We start from the raw sequence: 22,632 nt of genomic DNA on the forward strand, positions 1-22,632 counted from the left end.
ATGGTCAAGCATGCTGTGTGCGTTATTTCTTGTCACGCTACAATCAAGGAAGCCAGGTCACCAGGTGGTTAAAACTGGCAAAGCTTCACAGAGCATGCTGCCACTTTAAACTCAGACACACATGTCATTAGGTACCCAGGGATCTACAACAAGTCACTATCCATGCGTCTACAAACCTCTTTTGTGAGTTTTTGCAGCCATCGTCATGCTTGTGAAGGTAGAGTGAAGGTGAACTATAAGGAGTAGTTTACTCTAAATCATTTATATAAAATTAAACAGATATAGTAATTTCATACATTTTTAGCCAGAGAGCTGTTGTGTGAGGAGTTTTGTTGTTATTATTGTTATTGTTTTATTTTAATCTCTCAGTGCTTAGCAAGAAAAGGGCTTATTGATTAAGCCTGAAGATCTGAGCTCGATCCCTAGAACCTAAGGTGGAAGGAAAGCATTGATTTCCAACAGCTTTTCTTCTGCATGCACACATGCACACATGCATGCATGCACGTACGCACACAGATACACTAAGCCAGTACATTTCTGGTAAAACTAACGCTGGGAAATTGACCATGGTGTATCTCACAGGGCTTTCAATGTGGGTTGCCATTCCTTTTCAGGCATGACTGGGACCCTCCAGACAGAAAGGTGGACACCAGGAAATTTCGATCGGAGCCAAGGAGTATTTTTGAATATGAGCCTGGGAAGTCGTCCATTCTGCAGCACGAAAGACCCGTAAGCCCTTGTCATTGATCCAAAAGCCAGCTTGCTAGGCCACAGGGTCCCCAAGCAAACCTGAATCTCATCCCATTTATTTGACATTGTCAAGAAATGTTGTTTATTTTTAGCCATGTCTTGTGTATCTTGTTTCAGAATTGAAAGAGGTACTTTAATAGCAGATAGATAGATAGATAGATAGATAGATAGATAGATAGATAGATAGATAGATAGATAGATAGATACAGAGATGCAAGTATGCAAGTCTCATTATCATTAGCTATAGCTGGCTGTGCCTAATCATAACACTCATACATGAAATGCTTAATTGCTAATCTATCTTGCCAGTGAGAAAAATCCCGAGTCCGTGTCCCCGATGTACAGACCCAGGCAGATGCATCCCTTGACTTCTATGTTGGTTTCCTACTATTTAGCTCACCAAAGAAGAAATTTTCCCCAGCACACTTCCCATAACAAGTTGTTTAATTGGTTTTTATTAAGTCCCTCTCAGGTTACCAAGCCTCAAGCTTCCTGATTGATACCACTTTAATGGACTGAGATTGTATTGTTCTTTATAGTCTTTTTTTGTTTGTTTGTTTTAGTGACACACAAACTAAACAGGGTATGGGCTTAGAAAAGGCCATTTGCCTCCATTAAGCTAACAGGAGCGTCTTCCTTGGCCCTCGTTCTTATTTGCTTCCCTTGTTTCTTTCTCAGAGATCAGTGTCCTCAAGACCTCTTTAAAACTCTGCAGCTCCTCTGTATGTCCGAACTTGATTCCAGATAAAACCTGTTGCTGTTTTCCCTGTGAGTGTCTCCAGCTCACACGTCAGCATCACACTAGTGCAGCGACTGCAAAGTCGGCCCTGAGAATGAGTTGGACGGCCTTGACCACGAGTAACATTGATTCAGAGTAGGGAACCCTGTGTTTGCGGCTCTGTTCTGCAGCATGTTCCAAGATCTTCCAATCACATAGTTCAACTGCCTTCCTTCAAGGAACTCAGATTTCGTTGCATGATAAGGTTGCCACAGAGAGACTGAGAATGAGGGGGGAACATTGCTGATCCCAGATCTAGATTATAACCCATTTTGTAAGTTGTCTGTCTGAATATCAAGAAAGTGAAACTGCCGAACCAAAATTCAATGGAATACAATATTACTCCTGAAAAAAAATTAGATTAAATTATAATAGAAATCTAATGATTTATGAGGCTCTTGGGATTATGGTATGACTAAAGAGAAGAAATGTCTTAAATGGCCAAAATGGAAACACACCTAAAGAATTCTCCTTGTTAGAGATCATTATGGGATCCCCTCGTTGTGGCTGATATTTTCACGAGCCTTTGGGCGCAAGCTTGGAAGGTTCTCTGTTTTAAACCACTAGTAACAATGACAGCAGTAACAGCAGATGGGAATACCTACTCTATGCCAGGCTCTATAGTTAGTAACAATGTTTTCATCTTGTGGAGTCTTCCCAACAGCCCTATAAAGCAGATGTACAAACTTCCCACTTTACAGATCAGGAGATGGAAGCAGCATTCACCAAATGCCACATGGCCACGTAGCTAGCGCGTGCTCGATCCCATTGAGCAGAGGCAAATGTTTGCTTGGTGTACTTCTGCACTACCACATCATCTCCTCTGAGCAGGAAGTCTTTAGCTACTAGTACTCTCCATAATGTACTTGGTTGGTTTCAAGTATAGTATAATTAGTGGCTAACTTATAATAAGTTCATGTTACTTTCTTTACCAGAAAGCTGGGTGCAGGGTAACTATAATGCCAGACGAGTATTCTTGACTAGTCTCAGAGGACCGAGAGGTCAGAAGCCATGGGCGTGGGCAGAGATTCTGCTATGGGTAAACCTCTTCAGCCACAGGAAAAGATGAATGGGAGGAACTGGTAACTTGGAAGGAAATGAGAACACAGGCATACATTTTTATCCTTCCTGAACCATTTTGTTGGGAGCCAGAGCAAATGATAGGAGAGAGTCAATGATATAATTTTGACCAAACCTTGTTAAATCATTGTTATTGAGAGACAATTACCTTTTAAAAGTCAATCCTGAATTTATACCTCTTTGGATTGGAACAAAACAAACAAACAAACGCAAACAAACCAAAGAGCTAGTTGGGAAAGATCTAGTTGGGAAGGATGTTTGAGGCCAGCTAAGCGCCTTGAAGTCTCAGACTGTAGGAGAGAGAGGGTTTGCTAACGGAGAGCTAGTTGGGAAAGATCTAGTTGGGAAAGATCTAGTTGGGAAGGATGTTTGAGGCCAGCTAAGCACCTTGAAGGCTCAGACTGTAGGAGAAAGAGTGGGTTTGCTAACCGGGAGGACATAATGGTGCATGAATCTCAAGGCCTTATGACTGCATGTCTTCTGACTTTTTACCCAGGTATTTTGAGAGCATCCCTTTGTTCTCTTCGGTTCTAATTTTTGAAAATGATAGACAAAGCGCTCAGCAGTCCTATGCTGTTCTCCCCCATCTCCAGCAACCCTGTCAGCTTCCTGACATTCTCGGATGCCCCTCACTCTCTATGAACTTAACATTCCTATTGACAAGGAGAAATGTCACGGCTCTTCCGGTCCACAGTTGTCCTTTGTCTCGGTTGACGTGGCCCACTCACTTCCCAGATTAGCAAATCCAATCATCTGTTTTGCTTTCTTTAAAAAAAAAAAAAAAAAAGCCTGCTACTCCTACATTTTCTCTTGATTTTTTCCTGTCCCTGGAGCAGAACCTAACTGCCTTGATCCAATTTACAAAAACTAAAAACCAACAACAAATAAAACCTACCCAAATTCTGTCACTTCACTCACCCCTACCATCTATACAAAGGGCTTTCAGGGCTTTGGTCTTTTCTTTCTTCGGGGAAGCACTCCATAAGACCTTCTCCTGGAAGGTTTCTCTTCCCCACTCCTCAGCTTTATCAGAGGCACACTTGGCCTAGGGGCTTGTTCACCCTCAGCAGCGGGTTTGTAGCCCTTCTTGCTGGATACCTGCAGTTCCCACTTTGACATCCTTACCACTCACCTGTCCACCTCTCTGGGTTCCTCACTACACGTGAGGCTCCCTGAAAGCGGGCAACCTTGACTGACAGAGCATCCTCTATCTTCCATACCCAACTCAATGCCTGGCATGTGGTACCTATGCAGTAACTAACTCCTTGTGTGACTAAGTGAATGGAACTGATGTTACCTTTGCAGTGGATGGATAAAACACATGGCCAGAGATTGAGTCTATCTAGGAGGCCCAGTGGGTCTCCATCAAGACCCACAGATGGAATTCACAAATAACTCTAGCTCAGCGTCTAAGAGGGAGCGGTTCTGTTTAAGCAGAAATCCTCATATCCTGGCGATGGGGAGGGAAGGATATTACCTTCATCCTTAGCAATTGAAGCCACATCTACCTATTTATACACTTTACCAGGGAGACAAAAAAGGAAATTCATTTCTTTGAATTTTTAATTCAAATATTTATAATCAAATCAAATATTTATTTGATTATAAATTTCAGTGCTGACTAAATGGGCCTAATGTCTGATCCAGGAGAGGCCTTGTGATCACCAGAAATTTGTGTTAAATGATTTGATCCACCGATTAGACCACATTTCCAGTTTACAGACTCCATATGACAATCATAGCAACTTCACTGGGATAATATTAATAAAGGCATAACTGATCATCTAAATTGGATACACTTGTAAATCAGCCATGTTAATTGCCTTTATGCTTAATAAAATTTAAAAAAAGAATCCACTAAGGCATTGTTACCTTTGATACAGTAACTGTGCTTACATCTAATAATAGCCAAAAGGAACACAACCGGATGAGTTGAAAAGGCAATTTAAACCACCAGAGACTATGGGCTCATCAAGAGAAATCACTACTCACAGTTAAAGCTATAAAAATCTGGGAAGGTATAGCTGATGGTTTGACCCATGAAGAATTATCCCATCATGCAATAGTACTTTCTGGGGAAAACAAACAGAAGCCTATCAACCCATGCCTTGAAGCTTGAAAGCCAATGAGCATTTATGAGAACAAACTCAGGTCCTCCAGTGTGTTTAGGGTAACCCAGAAAGCGTGTGCCCAGCAAAAGGCTTTTACGTTGGGGAAACATTAAAAACCATGCGGTCTAGGGAGCTTTCGAGAGCAATCACATGTGAGCCCTGGTGTTAGTGTATCTTAAGCACTTCTCACGCTGGAGGTGGATGGTCTGTGTGAGTGAAAGGTTGCTAGGTTTGTGAACTGACAGAAATAAAACAGAGCGAGAGAGACATTCCATCCATCGGAAGCTGCTCTCCCGCCATTGCGGGAATTACACTGAGAGGTAGCTGTTCCCTGGTGGATTCCCATGAAGAGGAGTTTCTCTGGTGTGAGGGAGGAGAGGGAATGCGGACAGAGATCCTACGCCTGTGCTTCCGTTATCTGACAGTCTGCATATGTGTCGCTGATTGTGGCAGTAGTTCTGGATCCTTTAGAAATAGTTCTGGATTGCTACGGGATGCATTCAATTATTGTATAACTAAAAGAATTCATCTAGACAGTTTACTGGCATCTCCTTTTGGGGGGAGTCTGGCCTTTTGGGGGGTGTCTATTTGTTGGGGATTATCTTGCTTGATATTGTTTGTTTTATGTTCTTTTGAGATAAGCCCAGGCTGATTTCAAACTCACCATCCTCTTCCCGCTAGCTCCTAAGTACCTGCAATTCAAGTGTGCACCAGCATGCCCAGCCGATAAAGCAAAGGCTCTGCTCGAATGCGTACAACTCACAGCATTGCAGAATTGCTAAGGATGACCTGTTGCTATCTAGGGGACTTTCTGTGCGACTATCTGTTTGCACAGATTTTACCAGGTTGCTCACTGTGACTATAGACTGAAGCTTTAATACACAGAGCCCTTTCTATCCTTTCTATTTATTGAAATCGCTAGTTTCAAATTTGGAGCAGGATGATAGCTATCTCCTCCTTTCCGCAGATTCTACAGAAATGTATCTCCACCAAGGAGAATATGGGCTGTCGATTTGTCATTGATTTCCTTTAAGTCAAGTTGACTTTAAAAAGCTTGTCTATTTGTTTAGTAAGTTTGCTGCCCCCTAGTGTTCTGTTCATGTGTTTTGAAGCAACTCTTTCCCCTTCTAAGAATGGTTCTCAAATTCCTCATGATGTGGTGACCCCTAACCATAAAATTTTTTTCGTTGCTAATTTATAACTGTAATTTTGCTACTTCTATGAATCCTAATGTAAATATCAGTGTTTTCCACTGGTCTCAGGAGACCCACAGGTTGAGAACCACTGCTCTGACAAATTCCTATCTTCCCTCAGCAAAATCAAACACTCCAGATGGGTGTAGGTCATCCCAACAGTAGCTGAAAGCAAAACTTTAAAAAGTGACCATTCATAGACACTAAACATCCAGCAATGGAAACTATGGAGTTTGGAAGAATTTGAGGGTTGTCTTCTGTTAAGGAGATAGTATAGCTGTCTGAACTACACAAAGGTTAGCCACCAGTCCTCTCTGCTGTTAACTGTTCAAAGATAAAAGCACCTATGAAGTAATTATACACTACAGCTGGCATTGTCTAAACAATTGGAGAAAAGTAACATTTCATCACTAACAAAATCTTAACATTCCTATAACTAGTGAATCAAAATTTTTAATTCGGTGGAAAGCATGTGTTTCTTTTAAGCCTGTGAAAATTGGTTACTGGCAGGTGTTCTCTTTAACAGATCTCACTGTTAATTTTGAAACCAAAAGTAACCTTGACATAGATTAGGGTAAATATCTCAGAGCTTCCGCAGAACATGTGCTCTCGTTCTGATTGAATGGCCGCTTCAACTGTTAGTGATGGAAAAAACAAACAAACAAACAAACAAAACCTCATAGCCAAAGACTAAACACTAAAAGTAATAGTAAATGCTACAAGGCCACTTGCAGCGCTCAACCAACAGTGTCACATTTTGCATACACATAAATTCCTGTATGTGTCCATCCAGACACCCGCTTGGGATGTCATCAACCAGGGTACAAGCATGCCACTATGAAGTGTTATTCGCTCACCATTGGTCACAAGCAACTCCCAGGGTTATTCTGCAGTCTTTATAATCACCACCATTAACTCTATCATTGTAATGTCAGTGAAACACTATAATAGTATGTGATGGTATGTAATAGCATGTAATGAATGATATGTAATAGTATGTAATAGATGATGAAACAGTACAATATTTCACTACTACTAAGCCCATGACAAAATAGCCTATTTTTTTTAATGTGGTAAATATCAACGGCCCCAGCATTACAGGGTTACAGAGCAACTCAGTAGGAATCCTTGAGCCCCTTAAGAATTCTAGGGGAATAATATGGGATTGAAGGGGTGGGTGTTTAGCAGCCCTCCCAGATGGTACTGTGGACTTCACGGCTTTTCTCTTGGTTGGCATGAATGGCTTTTAGGGAACCAAGTAACTTTCCTTAGAATTTTTTCTGACTTAATATATTATATAACACAACTATATACATTTCATTAGGGACATCAGATATATCAAAGAAGTAGCTAGGGACACATTCAGTACCTTGAGCATCATTTTATAGAAAAGCAACCACCATGAGAGCATCTAGCCTGGTGGGTATCATAATAAAAAAAACAAAAAACAAAAACATTAAAGGTTAATGTTAACTCCATTAAGGAAAGGCTGTGTCTACGTTCTATTGCTAAAGTAATTGTGTTTGTTTTTCTCAACTGTTTATGTTAACAACCCAAGCATTTCTGTCTTAAACTTGACACTCATAAACCACTCAGGCCAGTCAGTCACACCCCATACCCTCCCTCCCTTACCCACTATGCTAAGCCTAATTTACCCACACCCTTCTTTAGCTCCAAGTCAACGGAAAGACTGAATCACAAAATGGGATATTCTTCACTATTAGAGAGACTTGAGACCTTCAGATCTTTGCTATGGTGGGCCATTCATAAGAAATCTGCTCTCCGCAGTCACCCAGGCCATAGCCCGGTCCTGAAATGTTAGTCTCCAGGACTGACATCAGCTGGTACCCTCCAGGTTCCATCAAGAGCCCCTGTTCTAACGAACCAGTGTTTCCTCACCCCCTCTCTCTTACAGCCCCCTCTCCCACCAACTCCGACACCTGTTCCCAGGGAACCCAGCCGGAAGCCTCTCTCAGTGTCACCCTCAACAGATGGCCTGCGTAGCCCTTCCCCTCCGCCCAGGAGCTGTGTCCCCGCACCCCGTCCGAGTGCCCCAGATCTCTCTCCCACCCGGGTGAGCGCCTTCCTTCTTCACCTTTCTCTCATGCAGTGGGGAAGCTGAGCTCAGTGTTTGTTCTGAGGCTAAGGCAAGGTCACACCCCTGTCCCAGCTGGGGTTCTTTCTGCTCCTAGACCCTACTTCTCTCCCTCCCAGACACCCTCATCTCCATCATTCCATGCTCCAGCCTGTCCCATCTGCAATGTCTGCACAATGCAGACCACTGCTGCCACTGCCGGGGACTTCCGGGATAGCAGAATGAGCAGTCCAAGAGAGCCCTTTAGTGCCTTGACTGGACGTATCTTCACAAACCGATGTGTTACCATCCCCATTATCACGGCCAGGATAACTTCCCTAGTTCATGCATCAGGCTAAAGAACTAGCAATGGTGGCAATAGGGAGCCCAGAGATGTCACGACCCTCATTTGCATATCCTCCTTGTACTTCATTTCCTCCCTTCTGTCCTGCCGAGGTTTGCTGGATGAGTCCGATGCATGTTTGCGTGTGGATGCGTGTGAGTTTTCATACCACATGGCATTTTCCCTCACTTCGCTCAGTGTGTCTTTTCCTCCCCTCTTTTCCTTCACATCTGCTCTAGACGGGTCGCATAAATCCAGCTGACATAGATTTAGAAAATGAACCCTGGTATAAATTCTTTTCAGAACTGGAGTTTGGACACCCGGTAAGTGAGGCTAGACAATTACTGTAAGACAAATAGGCGAATGTTGTTTGATTTTTTTTAAAGCATATTAATTGTCACAAGGGAGACGGTGTCGTGTCGAAGATAGAAGCTGGATGAGTTATAGACATGTGTTCCAGCTTTGTGCAAATTCGCTTTGGTAACAAATGCCTAAATGTGTTCATTGGCTTCCAATATATTTTTTTTTCCTGAATCATGTATTAGAATCACATCTAATTAATTACAAATCTAGCCTGCTGGGGTAGTTTGTCTTGGAATATTTAGGTCATCAGCACAGCTTTAGGGAAGAATTGTATTTGTACAGCACGTTTGGGGCTAGTTTAACAAGTACCGGTGCTGTCTGTAAGAGTGACTATAGTTCTTGTTGCCCGAGAAATTATCATGCCCCTGCAGAGGGCTTGGAACCCCAACTCAGTGACTTGATCTTCCTGATGCAACTGCTACCATGAAAAAAACAGACCAGAAAGGTCAAAGGATTTGCCCAAAATAGTCACTAATTAAACCTAAGCCTGTCACACAACAATGACAACCTTTGAGCAGTGTCTCTATCATGTACTACCAGACCATTCTCACAGTAAGACGATTCTTTGAATGGGAGAGAGAGAGAATGAAGAAGCCCTGCTTGGACTCTGCTTCGTAGTGTTTTCCTCATGAGCAGCCAGCAGGTCTCTGATCCCTAGAGTCGAATTCAGAAAGCCCACAGTTTGGACCTTGTGGGATCTAATTGATCAGTTTGGGACTGGGTCAATTCAGGTTCCAAGTAACTTTCCCTTAGTCTGTCAAGCTCTCTCGGGGAACTGTCTGTGACATGCATTTTACACCCCCTAAACTGTTAGCTAGCATGTCACTTATTAGCAATATTATTAGAACTCAGAGTCTGTTCTTTCTTATAACCATGTCATATAAGGATTTATAAATATGCAGATCACCTATTCCTTACTGGATGGCTGTGTGAGCCCCTTTTATATTTTAAAATGCAGCCGTGGTTAGCCTCATTATATGTTTTACTGAACTGTGTCAAATGTGACTGTAAATGAATATAAAACAAAGTTTCCTGACATTTCTACTACCTGATGAAAGGATTGTTTCCTCCTGGGTTTTTTTTTTTTCTGACATCTCCTTTTATTATTATAAATGTATTTTATTTCATTGGGAAAATGCTCTCCTGTTTTGCTTTATATATTTGCTATTGCTGGGTAGTTTCTGGAGACTGTGCAAATTTCTGTGTTGAGCCCAAATTACCAGCACTTTCCGTGATCCCCCTCAGCCACGCAGGCTCTCTCACCAGCATGCTCTCCCTTACTCCTCCAACATTTCCTCAATAGACCTTGCAATCTGCTATGGCCAAAGACTGGGAGTGGTGATTTCGATTTGACGAATTGAGCTTACAAATCTACTAACTGCACACAGGCAGCTCTGCGCTGTGCTTGAGAATATTTACCAGCGCTGCACTCCCGCTCCCCGGCCGCCATTTTGCTCCGTCCCTGTCACTCTATGTGTACCCGATGCTGTCGGCACTCAGGTTCTAACTGTTGTCACCTTTCCCACATGTGCATTACTCGCTGCATTGACTCTCCTCCATCCCATCTCTCCACCTCTGCTTCTGTGGTGCATCTACACCCAGCCTCCTAAAAAGGCTCTGGATTATGTTCAAGATCATTCTTCCGGTGTGTCCAACGAGGTAAAGACAAATTCTTCTCTCCTTTCCAGGCTCCCCCCTTGTTACTGTCAACCTGACCATCTGTGTTGTTATAGTTCACTGTGCTGTTCCAACTGGTTTTGAAAACACTCTTTGTATCACTGTGTTGCATGTAGTAGCATTATCTAGGCAGAACAAAGGGGTTGGCTATTTCTGAATTCTAGGTGATAAATCTTCCAACTGTTGCTTTGAGTTAAAACACTCAGCAGAATGAAAATTAAAAAAAATAATTTTGGCAATATATTAACTACCCATTTTATATATTAACTACTAATTCCTCTAAACCAAGCAAAGTACTACTACAGGACCACTTTTTCATTGTGCTTAGAGATTAGATTCTTGGAGATGGCTCATTAGGTTAAAGTATTCATTGTGAAAACCCAATGGCCTGACTACCATTTTTGCAACCTACCCACTGTGGATGAAAAGCATCCCTCACATGTTGTGGCAAGTGTGTTATATACAGTCAGACAGTGATAGATAGATAGATAGATAGATAGATAGATAGATAGATAGATAGATAGATAGATAGATAGATAGATCAAAGTTTAGATTTCTCTCCATGGTCAGATATTTATTGCTTATATTTTCCTAAATGTTATTGTTGTTCCTTAGTTTTCCTAAATGCTTGTAACTTGTGGATTTGAACATTGGTCAAGAATAGAGATGATGGATACCCGACGTGTGTGCTCCAGTTTCCCACTTCCACACCCTTAACGGGCATCACTAATCTTTCTTGGCTTTACAGTCCAGGTAGCCATTACAGCAGATAGGCATCACTGCATCCCGAGATAAAACTTGGTTGAGATCTCAGCGGAAGGACGCTTATGAGTAGGGCTGGAGAGATGACTTGGTTGTGAAGAACACTTGCTATTCTTGCCCAAGACCTGCCTTTGTTTCCCATCACCTAGGTGCAGCTCACAACCATCCACAATTCCATTTCCAACACACTCTCATGGCCTCCACCAGCACTAGGCACATACATGGTGCACAGACATGCATGCGGGCAAAACACTCATGAACTAGAAATAAGAAAAATGTACATGACAGTCAGCCAACCAGCCACATGAATTTTCACCCGGATAAGGAAAAGACTGTATTAAAAGTAATAGGAAGGGTCCTAAGCCAAACTTTGCCCTCTACAAAGAAACCAGAAGATTATTTTGAAAAGCACTTAGAAGACATAAGCAGAAATGTCATTGTCCTGCTTGCTCTCTTGGCCTGTAAAGGCCTCCCACAGGTCAGATGCTCTCAGAAGCAGCCAAGATAGAAGTGCATAGAACCAACTGATTTTGTCACAATGGTTGCTGTGTGTTCTTCAGTGAATGCAACAATTAATACCTTACTTCATTGCAAAGCCCGTATTCAAGCTACGCGTAAGAGAAGAGCCAAGAGCTCGTGCTAAGGGTGGTTGTCCTGATTCAGTGGGGAGGACAGATTGTAGGCATGGAGTTGAAAGGAGAAATATTCAAATTTCCAAAAATTCAAACTGCAGTTAAAATTATAGATCATGTAATAAGCATCACGGTGTATGTTAAAACAGAGAAGTAGCTGGGGGAAAAAAATCAAATAAAAAGCCAAATCCAGTAACCAGAAACTTTGTGCAGTATTGAGTTCAGTAATTTTCAAGTAGTTTTGTAGCAAGGTCTACTCTCTAAAAAGAATTAAATCAAACAAGCCATTCTATTCTGTACGTTTTGTTATCGTTTCAGCGTATGAACAACCTAAGAATTTATTTTGAAATTTAATTTTGTCAAAAATTATGTTTTCCACACCAAAACTCTGTTGCTGTGTTGAATGACTATCATTAGATTTATAATCCAGTCGGGCAAAGGGATATCTTTATCATCTTGAGTATATCTTTCCTTTTTTAAGTTCAGTATGATGTATTTAAATGAATTAGTCAGCATTTTATAAAAAAGAAAAACAAATATGTATATTTTTTTCCTCGGGTATTTTTAGCAGGTGTTTCTGGATTTTTGAAAGTAGTTGGTTCATTGAGAACTGGAACAGGATTTAGACATCATTTTTAATTCACTGTTTGTTCGGATTTTTAACTAAGAAAAGTGGAATGGAATAACTTTAAGGAATGTATCTACACTTGCCTCCTAAGATGGCTGCTGAGAGAACAAGTCGCTAATTGCTCGGCCTTCATTTCAGAGCTATTTCCTTTGAACCACACATTTTGCCATCCCCAGTAGATGTGTTTAAAGCTCAGCAATTCTAGAAACAATTTTATTTTAATTATTGAGTTTGTATAAAATGGATTCTGGAAATTAACACTACACAATATAATTACTGAGGGCAGAGATGGGGAAAACTTAACAAAGCACTTTCTATGTTAAGGTAGGAGCCAGAACACGACATTAATAAAAAGCAGTTTAAAAGCAGTTAAGATATGTGTTTGTATCTTGAGACATAGGAGTGACTTTAATAGCATGTTAACTAGGGTGCTAACTTAAGAACGTAGCCTTCCAGAGTGTAAGAAGAAAGACACCCATAGGTATTTAGAATATGTATTTTTAAATATTTGTATGAGATTGCTATCAAAAAGTGTAAATTACTAGGTAATACCTAAGCTATAATTTATCAAGTACCTGATTTTATCAAATTTATACTATGAATGACATTTTTAAATCAAATGTAACTGAGACATTTGTTTGCAAATATCAGAATGAAACCCATATGTTGCTAATTTGAAACACTTCTTAAAGATGAGTTAAGAACATGTTTGCAGAATGTAATCAATAATTACCTAGCAGAAATGGTGATTTAATGTCTGCCAGTCCTTGAAATGCCCTTCTATCATGTTAAAACAGCCATCCTATGCAAATGAGGGATAGATGGCGTTGGGTAAAATGGTCTAGTTCTTTTCTGGGGACTCTTTTCTTTTTCAGGTGGAGTGTTATAATAATCGTACAAGGTTTCACCTTAAGTATTAATCTATTTTTATTATTCCTTTATAATTGGCAACTGAACTTTCTCTCACAATACAAAGTCAAAGCCTGGCTTTCTGAGCCCGCGAGATGGCTCAGCTCTGACCTGACTTTAATATCCAGAATCCATATTGTGTAAGAAGAAAAATGATTTCTTCAGATTGTCTTCTGACCTCCACACACATAGCATAGTACACATATACCATGGTTCACACACAGACACATACACACACACAAACTGTGCTTTTAAAAATCCTTTTAAACTGGTATTATCTTGTTTGCAATATATTAAAAAAAAAAAAAAAACCAGAACAAGGAAGAATCATTACAGTTTGTCTTAACTCTGAAATTCTATCAATTCTCATACAGTGTTTTATTTTGTACTATAATAGTGTCTATGTCTATCATCATTGCGGGTTCATATTTCTGATCTTCCTAGGAATATTCTAAGAGCATCTGGCATCTGAATTTGACCCTTTTAGTGGTCAACTGTGTGTCAGGTTGTCCCATAAAACCTGTGACCTGCAGATGGCACTGCTCTGACACTCACTCCCTAATGCCATTTCTGCAAACATGCAGAATTACCTAACATGATTTTACTTGTTACAGTTCTTCCATATTATGCTTTCCTTACTTTCTTGTATCCAATTCACACAAATAATCATGTAAACGTATGAACATAGCAGAGCCTCTTTCTTTTCCTATATACGCTGAGAACATAGCAATCTCAGAATTTTCTAAGAGGTACAAATATTAACTATTCTTAATATGTCTAGAGAAAAGAAGAAATAGATTCATGCCAATAGATATTTTTGTTTGATTATGGGTAAGATTCCATTCTCAATCAGTAATATATAATTAAAGTAAACTTTAGGTCTAAGGCTTGTCAGACTGATCTACATAAGAATCATAAAGCCACAGCCCAGTGCTTTGATGGGAAACTCACAGTATTTGCCAGTTAGTGGGAAAGAATAGTAGAAATTACTTACAGTGAGGTCTTTATTTCATCTAAATAGGTTTTTATATTCTGATAAAATATTTCTACATATAGAAATTTAAGATAAATTCAAATTGCTCAAGATTTATGAACCCGTACCAGGCTGAAGTCTCAGGTAATTTAGGGTGATTACAGATGAAATTCTGTGAGCTTTATGAAGATGTCATGACATATGCCTTTAGAGGAAGGGCTTACCAAGCTCGGCTTGTATACTATATTTTCAAGATAACACCGGCACTAACAAGGAAACTATAAAGCACTTTATGATTTATAAGGATTCAAAGTGAACTCCAATTATTGTCTTACACAAAATAAAATCCAGTCCTTCATGTAAGAAGCTCCTACTTAGCAGTTGCTGAGAGCCTGAAGTTAAAGCTGAAGGCACCTTTGCCCTTCCCTCAGTCCTGTGTTCCTGCTGATAATGTTGCTGTTTTGTTTTTTGTTTGTTTTGTTTTGTTTTCTTCCTGATGAAATGTATGTCTTAGAAGTTGTGTTACATCACAGAATGCAGTGTGTTCTATTAAAAGAGAACTCGGACGTGGTATCTCTTTGGAAAGACATTTTCATAATCACAATGAATGATTCTTTTAACTGCAATATTTTAGAGTATTCCTTTTAGAATGCAAAACTCAATGGTGACAAATCAGTGAAATTTGCTATGGTAATTCTTTTCATGGGACGACTCCTCTGTGTTACCAGGTCTCCATCTATCAGTCCTCCATAGACAGAAGCCTGGAAAGACCCAGCAGGTAAGGATCTGGTGATATCATACTAACCGAATATTCTGTGCCAGCAATTGCTTTTTCAATAGTCACCTTCCCTGCTGAAATACTCATTTCATTAAAAAATCATTTAAGTCGCATTCTTATTTTAAGTACCAAGCCTCATGGTGTGTATTCAATCACTTGTAAATGCTTTTCTTAAATGATACCCTACTCAAAACTATGATCAAAAAAAAAACTCCCTTTCTTTATAAACCATCAACGCCATTTTCCACAACTATGTGAAAGGAATTTTTAACAGTTTACTTGCCGATTCTATTTTTTTTAATCACTCATGATTTAAATAGACAATATGGGAATTCTTCTGAACACATTAGGAAAGAAAAAGAGAATCCTTAAGGTAAAAAAGACTTCTTTTGCTAGATGGCTTCCTTTTATATGGTCCTTTCTTCTATTTTGGCACTTTCTTTTTAGATAGATTCATGTTGTCAGAACTATTTCTTATATATTAAAAAAATTGATTCAAATAGAAATCATAACACTGAATTCTCAAGAACAGTAAGTTTACTGCACAGAAATTTGTACTTTAAGGGGTGATTATAAACACACACACAGAGAGAGAGAGAGAGAGAGAGAGAGAGAGAGAGAGAGAGAGAGATCCAACCTGCATTTGTATGTTTGCAGCAATTCTTTCAAAATTGCCAAGTCCTAGAGTCCATGAAGATGTTATTAGATGTTATTTCTTAGGTAAGTGGGCGAGTAAAGAAACTGTAGCACACCAGGTGGTGATGGTGCATGCCTTTAATCCCAGCACTTGGGAGGCAGGAGGATTTCTGAGTTTGAGGCCAGCCTGGTCTACAAAGTGAGTTTCAGGACAGCCAGGGCTATACACAGAAACCATGTCTCAGGAAAAAAAAAAAAAAAAAAAAGAATCTGTGGCCCATCTATATAATAGAATATTGTTCATCAATAAAAAGATATAAGCTATCAAGAGACCAAAGGGCACAGATAAAGCTGGAGACACAATAAACTTGGTAGAGTGTTTACCTAGCATGTGTGAAACCCTTGGTTCAGTCCTCAAGGCCACAATAAAAACTACACATGGTGACACAGACCTGTGATCTCACCACGTGATAAGTAGACAGTCGGAAATTCGAGGTCATCTTCAGCCTCATGTCCAGATGACATGAGATGCTTTAACAAAGTAAAAAATTTAAACAGTGTTTGTTTTCTTTGATGTGTGTATGCCTGAGTGCATGTGTGTGCATCAGTTGCATGCAGGTATCTGTGAAGGCAGGGAGAGGGCATTAGAGCCCAAGGAACTGGAGTTGCAAATAGTTGTGATAAAATGTATAAACACCTGCCAAGTGTGGGTGCTGGAACAGCCATCTCTTCAGCCCCACAAAATAATTTAGTTTTTAAAGGACATGGATAAAAAAATTACTACAGAGAAGAAACCAACCTGAAAGGATTGCATATTGTGGTTCCAACTATGTAGCATTTAGAGAAGGGGGCTTCTCTATGATCTTTTAGGAAACATAAAGAGAAAAGGGACAGATTAGAAAAGGGTACCCAAGGGATCTTTTGTGAGAGTAAAAGTCTGCTACTAGGCACATTCATAATAGACATACCTCATCACACATTATAAATCCCTAAGGATGGCATGAACCTGATATGTCAACGACAGACTTTGAGAGATGGCATGTCTAGATAGGGCCACTAGCTGTTACAAGTGTCCATAGAAGATGACAAGAAGGAGAAGAAGGAGGAGGAGGAGGAAGAGGAAGAGGAAGAGGAAGAAGAAGAGGAAGAAGAAGAAGAAGAAGAGGAGGAGGAGGAGGAGGAAGAGGAAGAAGAGGAAGAAGAGGAAGAAGAGGAAGAAGAGGAAGAAGAGGAAGAAGAGGAAGAAGAGGAAGAAGAGGAAGAAGAGGAAGAAGAAGAAGAAGAAGAAGAAGAAGAAGAAGAAGAAGAAGAAGAAGAAGAAGAAGAAGAAGAAGAAGAAGAAGAAGCAGCTTAAAAGAAAGGGGAGGGTACAGAGGAGTGCTCTGCTCAGTTGTCTTTGATCTCTGCAGAGGATTGGTTCCTAGGACTCACCAAGGATTCTAAAATCTACCACCTCTGAAAGGCATGATACTTATAGAGAACCTAATCATAGCCTCCTCTATACTCTGAAATGCGTATAATGCCTCATGCAACACAGATGCTATTAAAAAGGGATATTGGGACTAGAGAGAGGGCTCTGGATGAGAGCCCTTGCTGCTCATGCGAAGGTTCCCAGCCCCCACATGACGGTTCACAGCCATCTGTAACTCTTGCTCCCTCAGATCCTCTGCCCTCTCCTGAGCTCCACGGACACCAGGTACTAAGTGTAGTACACGGATATCTATGCAAGCAAAACCCTCATAACACATAAAATAAAGATGAGTAAAACTTAAACAAGTGGCTGTTATCATGGATCACTTGTGGAAATAATAGCACAACTTTGTATATGTTCAGCAGCAATCCAACCCATGATATTCCCTGTGCATAGTTGGTTTAATCCATGGTTATAAAGAGTCAGAGAGTCTGGAGCTTGAAACTTCCCTTTAAAAATGAGATCCGTGCATTTCTAAAAGGCCGCTCCTACAGAATGTATTCTGAATGTGGAAGAATCCATTTCTCACTATGCAGCTTTGTGAGTGCGAGGTTAGGTGCTATGTCATTGTCTGATGTGATCGTCAGTTTTCTTGTGCATGTGTTAACCTCTTCCAAAGCCAACCAAACTGACTGCATCTGTTATCAGCTCTGCAAGCATGGCCGGTGACTTTAGGAAACGGAGGAAGAGCGAACCTGCAGTGGGCCCACTCCGGGGCTTGGGGGATCAGAGTTCAAGCAGGACCAGCCCTGGCCGGGCGGACCTCCCAGGATCAAGTTCCACCTTTACGAAGTCTTTCATTAGCTCTTCTCCTTCCTCTCCCTCGAGAGCACAAGGTGAGTAATGATAAATGAACATAGCTTGCTAGTTCACAGTTTAGCCCAGAGTGTGGGGACAGGCCAATCCTGTAACCATGGCCTGTGCTGTCCTTACTTGTAGTGTCCTGAAGCACATACAGTTTCCCAGCAAAGCATTGCTTCTACTCAGTCTACTACAAACTGGTGAGCCACTTGAGTGTCTTAAAGAACTCAGATCAAGCCATACAGTAGTAGTGAATGCTTTTAATTCCAGCACTCGGGAGGCAGAGACAGGTAGACCTCTGTTAGTTGGAGGCCAGCATGGTCTACAGAGTGAGTTCCAGGATAGCCAAGGCTATTCAGAGAAACCCTGTCTGGAAAAAAAAAAAGGACTCAGACTAGCATGTTACTATTTTTCTCAAAAACAGAGTAGTTATTATTATTTTCTTTAAAACCCCAAAGTATTAAACAATATGTTGTCATAATTACAGAAATAGCAATTACAGGCTTTTCCATACTTACATATTCTAATGTTATTATAAATAATTAATTAATTTGTAGAATAAGAATTAAAAAGAGCAACAGAAAAATATGGCCTAAGACATGCAATGGGACGCTTTAATTCTGGATGAAAAAGCTATCTGTTTAAGTCATGCCTTTAGTCATTTACTCTATCTCGTTCCACCTTCACTTGTATGATAGAGCATCACGTTCTCCCATGTAACACGGTGGTCCACAATGGATTACCATAATAAGTACATATAGGCTTAAAGCCACAAGTTCAAAACTTAGAATGAGCGGCCATGAACCATGAGATGGCTCACTGGGTAAGGGCACTCGCCACCAAGCCTGACCACCTGAGTATGATCATGACTCTTGATAAAAGAGAGAACAGACACTCCCACCTCCACACACACATTGTCTTCTGACTTCCACGTGCATGTAACATACATAAGAGAGAAGAAAAAACAAGGGAGGGAGGGAGGAAGGAAGAAAGAAAGAAAGAAGGAAGGCTAGCTACTTTTTCAGATGGCCTGTCTCTGCTTTGAAAATACAGTAGTAACCTACACATTGAAAGGACACAGTGGCTCATTTGGGTCTCTGGTAAACAACTTCGGTCCTTTTAATTTCTTTTGAACCATAATCTATTGATCCAGGAGCATGCCAAATTTGGGGTCCCTCCAGTGTCCAGGAGTTGAAACAGAACAGAATGGGTTTTAAATGCCTGTAAAGAAAATGAGTTGTAAGGGAAGTGTCTGTGAAGGTGGGCAGAGTCAGGTTCACATAACAACTGTTGCACTAAAACTGTTGCCATGCACTGGTTAAAGGGAAACAGTAGCTGGTGTGTGTGCAAAAGACACTGTTTATGATGACTGGTCTCTGTGTGGGTAAGCAGCTGGCCTATCTAAGACCTAACTAACTTTCAGAAAGTGATTTCTTCATTAACTAACACACCTTCGTTATATTCTGCTCAGCCATGCCAGCAAATACCCTAAATAACAAGTCAGTCATGAAATGTTGTGGATTCATCTTTCTCAGATAAAATCCAAAATGTAAAAGAATCCGGTTAATTTTAAGTATTTTTCTTAAATCAACTTCCTTTCCCAAGCATTACACATTAACTGAATGAATTGACAATTTGGAAAGATCATAAGATCATAATTTTTACATTGTTGAGAGAGAGAGAGAGAGAGAGAGAGAGAGAGAGAGAGAGAGAGAGAGAGAGAGCGAGCGTATTATAGATAGAGTTATGGTTTGGACATGGCTTGCTGGCTAAAAGACAATTGAATTGTGCAATAGAAATGTGTTAGCTATACCAAGTGCATTTCATGTGTGATTGTGTTCACTGTAATGTCTACAGAGTTGCACTGAAAAATATTATCTTGCTTCCCTCTGAAATTAAAGCTATGTGTGTTAAGGTGGCCTATATTAAACCCACACTAACTGCCTTCTCTTTGCTGTGCTAATATTGACATGCTCTCCTTTCTCTGCGAACCTTTTAACTTCTCCAAATGTCTTTCTCCTGCCATGCCGCTCTGGACTGAAAGGTGGGGATGATAGCAAAATGTGTCCGCCCCTTTGCAGTTACTCGGGGCTCAATGGCACCCCCTCTGGTGAGTTAGAGTGCTGCAACGCTTACAGACAACATTTGGACGTCCCCGGGGACTCGCAAAGGGCCATCACTTTCAAGAATGGCTGGCAAATGGCCCGGCAAAATGCAGAGATCTGGAGTAGCACTGAAGAGACCGTTTCCCCCAAAATCAAATCACGTAGCTGCGATGATCTCCTGAATGACGACTGCGACAGCTTCCCAGACCCTAAAACCAAGTCAGAGAGTATGGGTTCTCTGTTATGTGAAGAAGACTCCAAAGAGAGCTGCCCCATGACATGGGCGTCCCCCTACATCCAGGAAGTGTGCGGGAACAGCAGATCTAGGCTCAAACACAGGTCAGCCCATAATGCCCCAGGCTTCCTCAAAATGTACAAGAAAATGCATCGCATCAACCGCAAGGACTTGATGAATTCAGAGGTCATTTGCTCGGTGAAATCCAGGATCCTGCAGTACGAGAAGGAGCAACAGCACAGGGGGCTGCTGCACGGATGGAGCCAGTCTTCCACCGAGGAGGTGCCCAGGGACGTGGTGCCCACTCGCATTTCGGAATTTGAAAAGCTGATTCAGAAGTCGAAGTCTATGCCCAATCTAGGAGATGAAATGTTATCTCCTATAACCCTAGAACCCCCACAAAATGGTTTGTGTCCCAAGAGGCGATTTTCTATCGAGTCTCTGCTGGAGGAAGAAACTCAGGTTCGTCACCCTTCTCAGGGTCAGCGAAGCTGCAAGTCTAACACCCTGGTGCCCATCCACATCGAGGTCACCAGCGACGAGCAACCTAGAACACACATGGAGTTTTCCGACAGTGACCAAGATGGGGTTGTGTCCGACCACAGCGACTACGTTCACGTCGAAGGGTCGTCCTTTTGTAGTGAAAGTGACTTTGACCACTTTTCATTCACATCCTCTGAAAGCTTCTACGGATCGAGCCATCACCACCACCATCACCATCACCATCACCGACACCTCATCAGCTCCTGCAAAGGCCGATGCCCGGCTTCTTACACTCGATTTACCACAATGCTAAAACATGAAAGAGCTAAGCATGAAAACATGGACCGACCCAGAAGGCAAGAAATGGATCCTGGCCTGTCTAAGCTTGCATTTCTAGTCAGCCCTGTGCCTTTCCGAAGGAAAAAAATCCTGACTCCCCAAAAACAGACTGAAAAGGCAAAATGCAAAGCCTCAGTAGTTGAAGCTCTGGACTCTGCCCTGAAAGACATTTGCGACCAAATAAAAGCCGAAAAGCGGAGGGGAAGCTTGCCAGACAACAGCATCCTGCACAGGCTTATCAGTGAACTGCTGCCACAGATTCCTGAAAGGAATTCATCTCTTCATGCTCTCAAAAGGAGCCCCATGCACCAGCCTTTCCACCCACTGCCTCCAGATGGTGCTAGTCATTGTCCCCTGTACCAAAATGATTGTGGGAGAATGCCTCACAGTGCCTCTTTCCCTGACGTGGACACAACCAGCAACTACCACGCACAGGACTATGGGAGTGCACTGAGCCTCCAAGGTGGATGCTCTTTCCTTTCTTTGTCTCACGTGGCACAGATCCCATCCTTTCTCGTATTCGTTTTTTTCCCATCCTGCATCTCATCACTCTTGAGCCGTGAGACCACGTGACGTCATTATGTGTTGCCAAGGAAAGAGCTGTGTGGTGCGGCGTGTTTGACTACGTAGTTCTCATTTGCCTGTGTGCTATTTGACATTCATGTGTTGGCTGAAAGTACTCATCAATTCACAAACATTTACTCACTTAAAACTAAAAGAAAACGCAAATTTGTCACTTAATAAAAACAAGTCGGATGTTGTTTAAAAAAAAAAAAAAGAAAGAAAGAAAAAGAAAAGAAATGATAAATCTCCACATTCTTAAAGGCTATATTTACTTATACTAATGCTATACAGCATGCTTCACAAACAGTAGATCCAAATGTTTTTTAAAAAGCAGGCTATATAACTGGAAAGCTTCAAATCAAGACATTGATTCAAATCCAGAAACCAATTTTCTAGCAAAATAACCCATTTTCTTTGGCTATCTAATATCCTAAAATAATCACCTCTCAAATTCAAAAGGCTAAATCAAGACAAAAACTATAATTCAATATATGTATCCCTAAGATATATTTAGATTCATTATGAACCAAAGCCAGTGGTTTCATGGACTTTTCTTAGATTTTTATATTAACCTTAGAACACTATACTTATTCACGCAAAGAAGTTGGTCCCCACAAATTGTTTACTAACTCCCTCCATTTAAAGGGCACAATTTGAAAAATAAATAAAGGGCACAATTTGGATGGAATTTTGTAAATGTATCTTTTAGATATAGATATGACTTCTATCATTCAAGGATCTCATTTTCTTCTTTCTATTACTTGATATACACACTTGCTATTTCTGTTAGGATAAACTTGTACTGAAATGTGAATTGGATTATGCTAAACATGACTCTTGAATAAGTCCATTTCACAGTTAACACAAATGTTAGAAGGCAAATGACAGTTCTAACCAGAGGTATTTACTGAAGTTAACATAACTTTATAACAGCATGCTTTGGTGCT

At 40.9% G+C, this 22,632-nt stretch overlaps 1 protein-coding gene and 1 long non-coding RNA gene across 48 annotated transcripts in view; one reads left to right on the forward strand and one right to left on the reverse strand.

The window, feature by feature from the left end:
• Positions 1–22,632, forward strand: part of Sorbs2 (sorbin and SH3 domain containing 2) — a 320,119-nt gene that overhangs the window by 267,187 nt on the left and 30,300 nt on the right. For 13 of the 47 annotated variants that reach the window (XR_001778428.1, XM_030243429.1, XM_017312683.1 and 10 more), the window contains 7 exons: positions 615–729; positions 7,828–7,986; positions 8,569–8,652; positions 10,295–10,351; positions 15,002–15,051; positions 17,807–17,994; positions 20,004–21,584. Coding sequence is in view for 46 of the 47 variants with exons in the window: in XM_030243429.1 (XP_030099289.1) it covers positions 615–729; positions 7,828–7,986; positions 8,569–8,652; positions 10,295–10,351; positions 15,002–15,051; positions 17,807–17,994; positions 20,004–21,584 (2,234 nt within the window). In the remaining variant the exon portion in view is untranslated. The remainder of the gene's footprint in view (positions 1–614; positions 730–7,827; positions 7,987–8,568; positions 8,653–10,294; positions 10,352–15,001; positions 15,052–17,806; positions 17,995–20,003; positions 21,585–22,632) is intronic. The other 34 variants (XM_017312695.1, XM_006509386.1, XM_017312696.1 and 31 more) reach the window with 8 other exon arrangements.
• Sorbs2os (sorbin and SH3 domain containing 2, opposite strand) overlaps positions 1–22,632 on the reverse strand; it is a 95,973-nt gene that overhangs the window by 51,650 nt on the left and 21,691 nt on the right. The gene's annotated exons all lie outside the window — the stretch shown is intronic.

Source organism: Mus musculus, chromosome 8 (assembly GCF_000001635.26).
Source record: "Mus musculus strain C57BL/6J chromosome 8, GRCm38.p6 C57BL/6J".
Taxonomy (NCBI): Eukaryota; Metazoa; Chordata; class Mammalia; order Rodentia; family Muridae; genus Mus; species Mus musculus.